At 49.6% G+C, this 13,943-nt stretch overlaps 1 protein-coding gene across 3 annotated transcripts in view; it reads right to left on the reverse strand.

Moving 5' to 3' along the window:
* Positions 1-13,943, reverse strand: part of LOC115162511 (protein ELYS-like) — a 36,585-nt gene that overhangs the window by 2,269 nt on the left and 20,373 nt on the right. For all 3 annotated transcript variants that reach the window (XM_029713874.1, XM_029713872.1, XM_029713873.1), the window contains 13 exons: positions 11,743-11,874; positions 11,359-11,506; positions 10,918-11,068; positions 10,657-10,764; positions 10,288-10,447; positions 9,776-9,982; positions 7,531-8,410; positions 3,635-3,740; positions 3,436-3,551; positions 2,944-3,185; positions 757-2,791; positions 471-568; positions 100-179 (listed from right to left, as the gene is read on the reverse strand). In XM_029713874.1, coding sequence (XP_029569734.1) covers positions 100-179; positions 471-568; positions 757-2,791; positions 2,944-3,185; positions 3,436-3,551; positions 3,635-3,740; positions 7,531-8,410; positions 9,776-9,982; positions 10,288-10,447; positions 10,657-10,764; positions 10,918-11,068; positions 11,359-11,506; positions 11,743-11,874 — 4,463 coding nt within the window. The remainder of the gene's footprint in view (positions 1-99; positions 180-470; positions 569-756; positions 2,792-2,943; positions 3,186-3,435; positions 3,552-3,634; positions 3,741-7,530; positions 8,411-9,775; positions 9,983-10,287; positions 10,448-10,656; positions 10,765-10,917; positions 11,069-11,358; positions 11,507-11,742; positions 11,875-13,943) is intronic.

Consider the following 13,943-nt stretch of genomic DNA (forward strand, 5'->3'; position numbering starts at 1 on the left):
ACAGCCGAGGGAGTGGGGTAGGAGCATTCACATTGCAGATGGTGTGCTATTCTGAGGACAGACAGAGAAAACAGAGGGCTGCATGTCAAGAGGACTTACTTGGTTGTTCGTCTCTTGGTTGTTCTGGTTTTAGCAGCCACCATCTCGATCTCCACATCCTCTCCTGACGACTTCTTGTCCTGAGCAACAGGAAGATACACACAGAAGAGACCAAGCTTGAATATGACTTTGGCCAACAGCAACCTGACGTGTACCTAATGACCACATCCCAGTTCCATTTCAACCTCTAGCTCCTTCTGTGTTCACAGCTCTGAGAGGACGGGATAGTTGAGCGAAATATGGCAAAGGCACCACTAATCATATTGGAGGGATAGGCGGAGCCACCGTCATCACCACCATGGAGGCTATGGAGGAAACAGTTAGTTCTCGTCTAACGGTTAGTTTCAGTCTAAAGGATGTGACCAACTGACCTCGTTAGCAGGGCGTGCTGCGCTGGCGTTCGGTCGCCTGGTACGAGTAACGGGTGGCGCAGACACGTCATTCTGACCGGGCGACTCTGCTATCCTACCTGTCACAGACAGAAGGTCATGCCAAACGTAAGAGACAGCCAAAACATAAATATTTCACTACAAAGTTTGACGTGGTGGTCCAGGCCCGGTTACTGTAAAGCGCTTTGTTACAACTGCTGATGTAAAAATGGGCTTTATAAAATCCATTAGTTTGATTTGATTGTGGTGAAGATGTGGAGCTCCTTACCTCTAGTTCTTCTCCGAGGTGGTGAGTAGATGAATGAATCCCTGACAGGGATTCCCTGGTCGGCCTCGGACACCATCATCTCCACAATTGGGGGTGGAGAGGGCGCCCGCTGACCCTGCGACTTGATACCTCTTCTATTGGCTCGCACCATCTCCGTGACGACCAAGGTCTCACTCACTTCCCGTTTGGCCTCCTCGTCGTGGAGTCTCTTGATGAGGGCGTCGGCCACAGGCGTTCCGGAGTCCACCTCCAGAGGCGTCTCCAACAGGGGCAGGTCCTCCTCCTGGTGGTTCCACAGGCGGCTCCTGGTTGGTCGACAGAACGACACAGGGGCATCTTTTGTCTTCTCAGCGGTGCCTTCGCCCCTCGTCTTCCTAAGGCTGCGGGGAGGGTCCACGGTGAACACTTCCTCTTCCTTGGTGAAGAGGGCGAGGGTCACACCCCTTCGGGTCGACTTGCGGGTCACCCTGCCTGGACTGCTGGTCTGCTTTTTGTCCTCTTCATCGTTTGGCTTCTCTTCCTCAGGGACCGCTGGCTGAGTCTGGGTGGCTGGGGTCTTGGTTCCAGTTCGGCTCTTCCTAGCACTGCGTGTAACCGACAGCGCTGACCCCTTGCTGGCTGTTTCATCCATGGCTGTTGGTTCCTCTTCGCCCTCTACCTGGGTGTTCCTGGTTCGCCGCGTTCCCATCCTCGGAGTGGCCTTCTGTTGGGTGCGCCGTTTGGCCGGGGTGGGCTTGGAGATGACCACAGCAGCCTCTGTGATGAGGACCGAGACCTCTTCCTCTCCTTTCCTCTCCTCCTCTCTCCGAGGCTCGGGTTCTGGCTGCCGTTCGGTTTTCCGGGTGCTCCGTCGAGGGGTGACGGGAACTCTGGAGTCCTGGCCGTGACGGCCACTCCTGGTGATCCGTCTGGGTGTGGCCGGGACCTGAGAGTCCGTCTCCATCTCAGTCTGTCCCGCCGGCCTCTCGTCACCCTCTGACCCAGGTCTTTCCGGCTCCACTGAGGTGAACTTCACCGTCTTCGTCTGCATGGTGGCCCTGCGCGTCGGGGTGGACGGGGCTTTCCTGACCTCCAAGGTTTCAGACACAGACTCAGACTGGATGTTGTGAGGCTTGATGGGATTTGCGGTTTGAGGGGTAGCCACATCGTTTATGGCTTCTCCCTGGGCAGGTTCATGGTTGTCTGACTGGATGGGTCCGTTGCGTTCTACCTGAGGCAGAGGCTGGTCTGCAGGGACAGCAACAGGCTCCTCCATCTCTTTCTCAGCGTCCAGCTCAACGACATCAGCCTTCATCTCCTCCTCTTGACTCTGAGCACACGGGACAGTCTCCTCTTCCATGGTCACCTCATCTGTTCCCTTCCTCGCTCTGCCGGGCTGCTCGTTCTCAACCAGGACTGGTGAAGGCTCTTCTACATCGTCTACATCTCCATCTTCAGCTGATCTGGTTGGTTCAGTGCCGGTCAGTTCATCTTCAGCCACCGCCTCAGAGGATTCAGGTAGGACGTCTGTGACTTGAGGAACATTCTCCTCCGACAAAGCCTCAGGTCCATCAGTCTCTGCCCAGCTATTAAAGTTTGCCTCCAAGGTGTCCATCCCCTCCAGGGTGTCCATCTCAGCCCCCTGTTCCTCCTGGGGATCAACCTCAGCAAGGGGGATGTCCTGGTTGTCTGTGCCCAGGCAGATGACCTCCGGGTCAGCAGCAGGCTTGTCAGACCCTCCCTCTGCGGTCAGATTCTCAGTGGGTTCTAGTGGTACCTCTAGTGGTACAGTGTCTGCATTCCCATCCTCAGCCTCCAGCATAAGAGAGAAGCTGCTGTGGGCTTCAGAGAGGGGTACCTCCGGCTCACTGCCTTCCCCCACCTCGGTTAGCCCCAGACGGACTCCGTCTGCCAGGGCCTGCCCCTGCGCCTCCAGCAGCTCCAGAGGAACCAGCAGGGTGGTGGAGGGCTTCAGCTCCGTGTAGCAGACCCCCTCGTCTCCTGCTGCCCCCAGCCTGATCATCACCACCTCCCCGTCCATGTCGTCCTCCACCATCTGTAGGGGAAACACACCGAGAGACGCATGAGAACTTTTATAGAGCACAATCTAGGTTAACAATCACAAAACAAGAGAGAACAGTCACCCACAGTATTTAGGTCTACACACCGCTTATATGCATGAGTTAGAATTTCATAAGACTGCTTTACCTTGAGGTCTGCCTCTGGGGTGACCAATGAGAGCACTGCTGCGTCCTGCTCCGATAGGTCAGACAGGAACTGGGAGTGTGGCTGTAGGGGCAGGGGGGCTCGCTGCCTTCCGTTCCCCTGCACCTCCTCGATGATCTCCACCTCACTGCCAGAGTCCTCAGCAGGGGCGTCTGACGATGACTCCTCTTCATCCTCCGACGCAGCACTAGAGAGTTCCTCACTGTCGTTCAGGCTCACCACAGCTACAGGGAGGAGGGAAGAGATCCATCAGTTCCAGAGTCACTGATACAGGAAAACAAAAAGTAACAAGCTATTCTGAACATTACCACACCATTATTGGTCGGTATTGGCCCGAGAGGTGCTAACTCCGCTGACGGCCAATCAGAACACATAATCCTTTGTGGTTGTAGCTTGTTCAGTTGGCCTGCGTTAGATCTCTGATCGCATGACCTAGGGTCAAGGGGTAAAGGTCACGGGCAAGAGGTCACTCACAGTGGGAGTCGGTGCCGGTGGGTTCTGACGAGGCTACAGACTTCTGGGTGGTGAAGGCCGGGGGGCCGGCTATAAGGGCAGGCTCCTCCTCCTCTACCACGCCACACACCGGTTCACTGCACAGGGGAGAGAGGTTTAATATCAACGAATAGTTGTAAACACATACACACCCAATGCTGTTGTTGGGATGCGTTTTCACCTGTTGAAGGAGGTCCAGTTGTCAGAAGTCTCGTGGATGCACGAGTGGATCAGGGGTGGAGACAGGTCACTGCCAAATAGATGGCACTCTACAAACTCATCCAGATCTACAAGAGGTAGCAAGAGAGGGAGGGAGAAGGCACGAGAGGGGTTCAACAAGGTCATCATCATTATGCATATGTTTAAAATCAACTGCATCGGGATCAGTCTTCTCTGTGTAAAAGTCATCTAAGCTTCATATCCGATGCTGTTAGGTTTAGCTCTGTCAGCTTTTCCCACTGTGGTTATATCAGAGTTCCCTGCACTGAGCTCCACTCACAGGCCCTCTGCACATTATCAAAGTAAAAATCACTTGAAATGGTTGCGCCCTTGGCTTGTACTGTGTGGAAGCTCTAAACTATGCAAGACTCCCTAAAACCATTTAATATTTTTGATCGTGGGTCATTTTAACCTATCCCTTCAATTGAAAACCTCAACCTTGTGCTGGGTGCACGCTCAATTTGGGTGTTCCCTTTGACTCAAGACTACTCCAGAGAGAAGAATTTAACACACTAAATATATACAGTGGGGGAAAAAAGTATTTGATCCCCTGCTGATTTTGTACGTTTGCCCACTGACAAAGGATGAGTCTATAATTTGAATTGTAGGTTATTTGAACAGTGAGAGAAAATATCCAGAAAAACGCATGTCAAATCTTAAAAATTGATTTGCATTTTAATGAGGGAAATAAGTATTTGACCCCCTCTCAATGAGAAAGATTTCTGGCTCCCAGGTGTCTTTTATACAGGTAACGAGCTGAGATTAGGAGCACACTCTTAAAGGGAGTGCTCCTAATCTCAGTTTGTTACCTGTATAAAAGACACCAGTCCACAGAAGCAATCAATCAGATTCCAAACTCTCCACCATGGCCAAGACCAAAGAGCTCTCCAAGGATGTCAGGGACAAGATTGTAGACCTACACAAGGCTGGAATGGGCTACAAGACCATCGCCAAGCAGCTTGGTGAGAAGGTGACAGCAGTTGGTGCGATTATTCGCAAATGGAAGAAACACAAAAGAACTGTCAATATCCCTCGGCCTGGGGCTCTATGCAAGATCTCACCTCGGGAGGTTGCAATGATCATGAGAACGGTGAGGAATCAGCCCAGAACTACACGGGAGGATCTTGTCAATGATCAAGGCAGCTGGGACCATAGTCACCAAGAAAACAATTGGTAACACACTACGCCGTGAAGGACTGAAATCCTGCAGCGCCCGCAAGGTCCCCCTGCTCAAGAAAGCACATATACATGCCCGTCTGAAGTTTGCCAATGAACATCTGAATGATTCAGAGGACTACTGGTGAAAGTGTTGTGGTCAGATGAGACCAAAATGGAGCTCTTTGGCATCAACTCAACTCGCCGTGTTTGGAGGAGGAGGAATGCTGCCTATGACCCCAAGAACACCATCAAACATGGAGGTGGAAACATTATGCTTTGGGGGTGTTTTTCTGCTAAGGGGACAGGACAACTTCACCGCATCAAAGGGACGATGGACAGGGCCACGTACCGTCAAATCTTGAGTGAGAACATCCTTCCTTCAGCCAGGGCATTGAAAATGGGTCGTGGATGGGTATTTCAGCATGACAATGACCCAAAACACACGGCCAAGGCAACAAAGGAGTGGCTCAAGAAGAAGCACATTAAGGTCCTTGAGTGGCCTAGCCAGTATCCAGACCTTAATCCCATAGAAAATCCGTGGAGGGAGCTGAAGGTTCGAGTTGCCAAACGTCAGCCTCGAAACCTTAATGACTTGGAGAAGATCTGCAAAGAGGAGTGGGACAAAATCCCTCCTGAGATGTGTGCAAACCTGGTGGCCAACTACAAGAAACGTCTGACCTCTGTGGTTGCCAACAAGGGTTTTGCCACCAAGTACTAAGTCATGTTTTGCAGAGGGGTCAAATACTTATTTCCCTCATTAAAATGCAAATCATTTTATAACATTTTTGACATGCGTTTTTCTTGATTTTTTTGTTGCTATTCTGGATTTTTTTGTTGTTATTCTGTCTCTCACTGTTCAAATAAACCTACCATTAAAATGATTGACTGATCATTTCTTTGTAAGTGGGCAAACGTACAAAATCAGCAGGGGATCAAATACTTTTTTTTCACCCATCGCGCGCGCGCGTGCGTGCGTGCGTGCGTGTGTGTGTATATATATATAATCTCAAAAAAATAAAGGGAACACTTAAACAACACATCCTAGATCCGAATGAAATAAATAATCTTATTAAATACTTATTCTTTACATAGTTGAATGTGCTGACAACAAAATCACAAAAATAATCAATGGAAATCCAATTTATCAACCCATGGAGGTCTGGATTTGGAGTCACATAAAATTAAAGTGGAAAACCACACTACAGGCTGATCCAACTTTGATGTAATGTCCTTAAAACAAGTCAAAATGAGGCTCAGTAGTGTGTGTGGCCTCCACGTGCCTGTATGACCTCCCTACAACGCCTGGGCATGCTCCTGATGAGGTGGCGGATGGTCTCCTGAGGGATCTCCTCCCAGACCTGGACTAAAGCATCCGCCAACTCCTGGACAGTCTGTGGTGCAACGTGGCGTTGGTGGATGGAGCGAGACATGATGTCCCAGATGTGCTCAATTGGATTCAGGTCTGGGGAACGGGCGGGCCAGTCCATAGCATCAATGCCTTCCTCTTGCAGGAACTGCTGACACACTCCAGCCACATGAGGTCTAGCATTGTCTTGCATTAGGAGGAACCCAGGGCCAACCGCACCAGCATATGGTCTCACAAGGGGTCTGAGGATCTCATCTCGGTACCTAATGGCAGTCAGGCTACCTCTGGCGAGCACATGGAGGGCTGTGCGGCCCCCCCAAAGAAATGCCACCCCACACCATGACTGACCCACCGCCAAACCAGTCATGCTGGAGGATGTTGCAGGCAGCAGAATGTTCTCCACGGCGTCTCCAGACTCTGTCACGTGCTCAGTGTGAACCTGCTTTCATCTGTGAAGAGCACAGGGCGCCAGTGGCGAATTTGCCAATCTTGGTGTTCTCTGGCAAATGCCAAACGTCCTGCACGGTGTTGGGCTGTAAGCACAACCCCCACCTGTGGACGTCGGGCTCTCATACCACCCTCATGGAGTCTGTTTCTGACCGTTTGAGCAGACACATGCACATTTGTGGCCTGCTGGAGGTCATTTTGCAGGGCTCTGGCAGTGCTTCTCCTGCTCCTCATTGCACAAAGGCGGAGGTAGCGGTCCTGCTGCTGGGTTGTTGCCATCCTACGGCCTCCTCCACGTCTCCTGATGTACTGGCCTGTCTCCTGGTAGCGCCTCCATGCTCTGGACACTACGCTGACAGACACAGCAAACCTTCTTGCCACAGCTCGCATTGATGTGCCATCCTGGATGAGCTGCACTACCTGAGCCACTTGTGTGGGTTGTAGACTCCGTCTCATGCTACCACTAGAGTGAAAGCACCGACAGCATTCAAAAGTGACCAAAACATCAGCCAGGAAGCATAGGAACTGAGAAGTGGTCTGTGGTCCCCACCTGCAGAACCACTCTTTTATTGGGGGTGTCTTGCTAATTGCCTATAATTTCCACCTGTTGTCTATTCCATTTGCACAACAGCATGTGAAATGTATTGTCAATCAGTGTTGCTTCCTAAGTGGACAGTTTGATTTCACAGAAGTGTGATTGACTTGGAGTTACATTGTGTTGTTTAAGTGTTCCCTTTATTTTTTTGAGAAATATATATATATATATAAAACATACATACACAGAGCTGAAACCAAGCAGGACATGAATGAATTTTTTTTTTTTACATTTGGCCGCTGGAGCAGCTGTAAGTTCTTCCTAGCGGAGTCCTCACAAGGGAAACCCTTACCTGTATGTTCCATGGCTTCCACTGGTTCAATTGGTACAGTGGGTTGTGATTCACCCTCTTGAGTCTCCTCCTCTACCACCATCACCACCACCTCTGGCTGCTCTGCAGTCTCCACCGCAGGCTCATGGTTGGGCTTCTCTTTCTGGTCAAGGTTCAGTTCCTCAAACACTTCCGTGTCTAGAGTCAGTTCTACTTCCTGTGTGAGCCTTGGTTCCACTACAATTTCCTCATCCTGTTTAGCCTCAGGTTCTTCTTGTTTGGGGTTAACCTCCATCTCCTCTACTTCCTGGTCTGACTCCTGATCTACAGCCACTTCCTCTTGGCTGTTGACTACCTCTTCCTTTACTTCCTGGTCTTCTTCCTGCCCTTCCTCAACAGACTGGAGGAGAGTTGGCTCATTGGCTGTTGCAGGCTGCACTTCCACCTGTGGGGGCTGGACGTCTGGCACTGCTGGAGTTTTGAGGTTAACCACCACTTCCTCTTCGTCTACGACTTCATTGGCTGGCTGTTTAAGCACCTCCTCCCTCTCCAGGTCTTCAGGGAGCGGTGCATCATGGAACTCAAGGGTGGTGTCTATTGATAGGACAGAGGCCTGGCTAGTTTCCAGGCCCAGGCTGAGTCGTCCTGGCAACGTGGTTACCACAACGACCTCTTGGCCAGAGGAGCCACTCTCAGACTCTCCTTTCTCTGGTGAGGGCTTGCAGACCGGTGGTGGCAAGAACTTCACATGTGTCACCTTCACCTCATCCTTCTCTAACGCTCCATCATCATCATTATCCTCATCAGCAGCAGCTGCAGGGTGTGATGTCCAGGCCATCAGTCCAGCCTTGGGCAGTGGGGAGCCTCTGGTCAGCAAACTAATTTCATTCTCTGTTGCGATCTGTACAAAATAACAGAAATCATTAACACACACAAGGGATAAGTATCTGAACGGTCCATTTTTGTTTACAAGAAGAAATCTCAAAATTCTAGGGGCGGCAGGTAGCCTAGTGGTTAGAGTGTTGGGCCGGTAACCAAAATGTTGTTAGATTGAATCCCCGAGCTGACAAGGTAAAAATCTGTCATTCCACCCCTGAACAAGGCAGTTAACCTGCTGTTCCTAGGCCGTCATTGTAAATAAGAAATTGTTCTTAACGTCTGGGATAGGGGGCGGTATTTTCACATCCGGATGAAAAGCGTGCCCAAAGTAAACTGCCTGCTACTCAGGCTCAGAAGCTAGGATATGCATATTATTAGTAGATTTGGATAGAAAACACTCTGAAGTTTCTAAAACTGTTTGAATAATGTCTGTGAGTATAACAGAAATGATTTGGCAGGCGAAACCCCGAGCACAATCCATCCAGGGAAAACATTTGAGGTCAATCTGTTTTCCATAGGTTTTCTATGGCAAGCCCGTTTTAATAGAAACATGCTTGCAGTTCCTATAGCTTCCACTAGACGTCAACAGTCTTCAGAAATTGGTTGATGTTTTTCTTTTGAGAAATGAAGAAGTAGCCATTTCCTTTCTGGGTGTATAGCCAGGTGGACTGTTTTGGTTGGGGCGCGTGACCTGAAGCTCGCTCCACTTTCATTTTATCCGCTATTGAACGCAGTTTATCCCGTCTTAAATTTTAGCGATTATTTAAGTTTTAAAATACCTAAAGTTGGATTAGGAAAGTTATTTGAAATGTTTGGATAAAGTTTACAGGTAACTTATTAGATATTTTGTAGTCATGCTGGGCGACTTGGAACCGGTGTTTTTCTGAATCAAACACGCCAAATAAATTGACATTTTAGATATAACGACGGAATTCATTGAACAAAAGGACCATTTCTGATGTTTATGGGACATATTGGAGTGCCAACAGAAGAAGCTCTTCAAATGTAAGGCATGAATTATAACGTTACTTCTGAATTTTGTGTCGCGCCTGGCGGGTTGAAATATGATTGTCATGTGTTTGTTTGATGGGGTGCTGTCCTCAGATAATCGCATGGTTTGCTTTCGCCGTAAAGCCTTTTTGAAATCTGACACGGTGGCTAGATTAACAAGAAGTTAAGCTTTAATTTGGTGTATTTAATTTGGTGTAAATATTTAAAATAATTTTTGGGGAATTTCGCGCTCCGCAATTTCACCGGATGTTGTCAAATCGATCCCGCAAACGGGATTTGATCCATAAGAAGTTTTAACTGACTTGCCTAGTTGAATAAAGGTTAAATCATTTATTTTTATGTTGCTAAATGAGTCCCAGTGGTCTGGGTGTCTTACCCCATTGCTCCAGCGGCGGGGGCCTTTCTCTGACATGGCTGTCTCCTTGATGAAGGTAATGCGGCTCTCCTTAGGGTGCGGCGGGGGGGTGACAGAGCGCCCAGGGGAGGCAGTGGGGGTGGCCATGGGGCGCAAGCTGCTCCTCAGGATGGATTGGGGGGTGAAGGCCGAGAACACGGGGCCAGATGCCGCCAGCGCTCGCGCTCGCTACGGAAAGAGAACACAACCATGCAGACAGTGGCGTTCAAACACACACAAAAAATTTCAAGATGGAGGAAATGTTACAATGGTATCCGACTGCAGCAGGCAAGCTCATGTCTCAGGCACAGTGGTATCCCAGACCATGTGACTTCTTGTTGGAGTTCATTTCCAACCTAGCTTGAAAATCCTAAAACAAGGGTATGTCGGGTCACCCCCCGTGCCAGTGAGCCTCAACAGCACCTTGGAATGGATGTGAGAGCCCATGTGACAGTGGTGACGGTCGACGCCCTTCCCCTTGGTCGGTGTCTCACCTTGACCACCTGTGGGGTCTGCAGCAGACTAAGCTCGGGGGCCTTGTTGATGCTTTTTGGGGGGTTCCAGGAGGTGGCCGACCTGGGGGGCGTCAGCAGTGGCCGTGAGCCCTCCGGGGGAGTGGTCTGAGAGGAGGGGTGCACCACCAGTTCTAGCAGCCTGGGGGCAGGAAGAGGAAGTTAAGAACATGTCAGATGTATCAAAACCATCACGTCAAAGCCCTTGATACAAAAGAGCACCTTCCATACAAGCACACACTTGAGAAACATGTACATAACGAGAACTTCCACCCACATCTCCCATTGACATCAATATATGACTTATTAGACGCAAAAATGTCAAGTTTGGGGTTTGGCCCCATGTCGTACCTGGACTTCCTCTTGGAGGTCATGGTGATGGGCATGCCCACGAAGGCCTCGGGCAGATCCCGGGAGGGGAACAGGGGGCTGGGGTACAGTACCGCTGCTGCACCGGGGCTGGGTGGTGTGGAGAGTGGACAACCATTCAATGAACAGAGATACAAAACTAGTGATGGAAAACCCCATCTCCACCACTTACCATTCACATCTTAGTCAGAGCCAAACTAAAAAGGATAGGGGTGGGTTTGGTCCAAGAACGAGCGATCTCACCTCTTGAATGGGGAGGACTGGGGCGTGGGGTCCCCTCCCACCCACACCTCCTCGATCTTCGACATGACATTGTTGATGAACGCGGCTCTGGTCAGCACGTTCTCATTGGCCGACCGCTTGGCGATGGTCGACAGCGGCTGTGGTCGCGACACTGTAGGAAGAACACACGAGGAAGTCAAGGGTCACGCAAAAACATGCAACACATCCATTTTCTACAAAAGGAATCAATGCATCCAAAACAGAGGCTTAAGGTCATAGTTCGTTCCACAGAATAGAACGCTGTGACAAAAACACACGTGTTCCAATCCAATTCACTTGATGGTTGAATCCGAACAAAAGTACCACCAACATCCAAGTCAAGCGTATTCTAGTCTGTTGAACACTGAAAGTGTGTGTACAGAGTAGTTAACGAGAAGCTAGAAGTTGGGTGAGATCCCGTACCCTGTCTGAGGATGGTGGAGGGGTGGTGGTACGGCTTAGACCTCTCAGTGGCCAGCTTCCTCTGGACCCGAGGGAGAACTTTCCCGTACTGGTCCAGGATAGAGTTCCTTGTGTGGGTTCTCTCCTTCAACTTGGGATCCCTCTCATTCTGGAGAACCGATATATGAACGGAATGGAAACATACAGAAACACCGCACAATAACGCAACCGTCGTCTCAACACAACCGTAACCCATGTTGGCGTTACTTGATTTACTTATTTCTAACACTTGTATTGTTCTCGTTCCAACTTTTTACAGCATTTCTAGTTGTATATTTGAGCACGATGAAGTGGATTAATGAGTTAGACTTACTTGAAGTTTATTCACTGTAAATGTGTACGTACCACCGTGCTCATCTTGAGGGTGTGGTTGAGCTGCAGGGCGGGGACGTAGTTGGCCTGCTGCAGGTAGTGCACCATCAGAAGCTCTCTGTTCTGAAGACCCCCTGTACCCTGTAGGAACCTCTCCAAGCACTCCTACACACACACACACACACACACACACCTTCAATGACGGGATAGGGACAACGTCTAAACACAACTTTTTTTTATTTTTTAATGATGAGCATTCCGCTAGCAGAGTTCTGAGTTTGAGTCGCACTGAGGCCACCAATACCAAAATGTATGCACTCACTGTTGTAAGTCACTTTGGATACAAGCGTCCACTAAATGGCATAATATATTGCATTATATACTGCTCAAAAAAATAAAGGGAACACTTAAACAACACATCCTAGATCTGAATGAAAGAAATAATCTTATTAAATACTTTTTTCTTTACATAGTTGAATGTGCTGACAACAAAATCACACAAAAATAATCAATGGAAATCCAATTTATCAACCCATGGAGGTCTGGATTTGGAGTCACACTCAAAATTAAAGTGGAAAACCACACTACAGGCTGATCCAACTTTGATGTAATGTTCTTAAAACAAGTCAAAATGAGGCTCAGTAGTGTGTGTGGCCTCCATGTGCCTGTATGGCCTCCCTACAACGCCTGGGCATGCTCCTGATGAGGTGGCGGATGGTCGCCTGAGGGATCTCCTCCCAGACCTGGACTAAAGCATTCGCCAACTCCTGGACAGTCTGTGGTGCAACGTGGCGTTGGTGGATGGAGCGAGACATGATGTCCCAGATGTGCTCAATTGGATTCAGGTCTGGGGAACGGGCGGGCCAGTCCATAGCATCAATTCCTTCCTCTTGCAGGAACTGCTGACACACTCCAGCCACATGAGGTCTAGCATTGTCTTGCATTAGGAGGAACCCAGGGCCAACCGCACCAGCATATGGTCTCACAAGGGGTCTGAGGATCTCATCTCGGTACCTAATGGCAGTCAGGCTACCTCTGGCGAGCACATGGAGGGCTGTGCGGCCCCCCAAAGAAATGCCACCCCACACCATGACTGACCCACCGCCAAACCGGTTATGCTGGAGGATGTTGCAGGCAGCAGAAAGTTCTCCACGGCGTCTCCAGACTCCGTCACGTGCTCAGTGTGAACCTGCTTTCATCTGTGAAGAGCACAGGGCGCCAGTGGCGAATTTGCCAATCTTGGTGTTCTCTGGCAAATGCCAAACGTCCTGCACGGTGTTGGGCTGTAAGCACAACCCCCATCTGTGGACGTCGGGCCCTCATACCACCCTCATGGAGTCTGTTTCTGACTGTTTGAGCAGACACATGCACATTTGTGGCCTGCTGGAGGTCATTTTGCAGGGCTCTGGCAGTGCTTCTCCTGCTCCTCCTTGCACAAAGGCGGAGGTAGCGGTCCTGCTGCTGGGTTGTTGCCCTCCTACGGCCTCCTCCACGTCTCCTGATGTACTGGCCTGTCTCCTGGTAGCGCCTCCATGCTCTGGACACTACACTGACAGACACAGCAAACCTTCTTGCCACAGCTCGCATTGATGTGCCATCCTGGATGAGCTGCACTACCTGAGCCACTTGTGTGGGTTGTAGACTCCGTCTCATGCTACCACTAGAGTGAAAGCACCGCCAGCATTCAAAAGTGACCAAAACATCAGCCAGGAAGCATAGGAACTGAGAAGTGGTCTGTGGTCACCACCTGCAGAACCACTCCTTTATTGGGGGTGTCTTGCTAATTGCCTATAATTTCCACCTGTTGTCTATTCCATTTGCACAACAGCATGTGAAATTTATTGTCAATCAGTGTTGCTTCCTAAGTGGACAGTTTGATTTCACAGAAGTGTGACTGACTTGGAGTTACATTGTGTTGTTTAAGTGTTCCCTTTACTTTTTTGAGCAGTGTATATTTAGGAAATATACACTGAACAAAAATATAAATGCAACATGTAAAAGTGTTGGTTCCGTTTCATGAGCTGAAATAAAAGATAATCCATCTACCTGACAGGTGTGGCATATCAAGAAGCTGATTAAACGGCATGATCATTACACAGGTGCACCTTGTGCTGGGGACAATAAAAGCCCACTCTAAAATGTGCAGTTTTGTCAAACAACACACTGCCAAAGATGTCTCAAGTTTTTAGGGAGTGTGCAGTTGGATTCTGACTGCAGGAATGTCCACCAGAGCT

The sequence above is a fragment of the Salmo trutta genome, chromosome 25 (genome assembly GCF_901001165.1).
Source record: "Salmo trutta chromosome 25, fSalTru1.1, whole genome shotgun sequence".
NCBI classification, from domain to species: Eukaryota; Metazoa; Chordata; class Actinopteri; order Salmoniformes; family Salmonidae; genus Salmo; species Salmo trutta.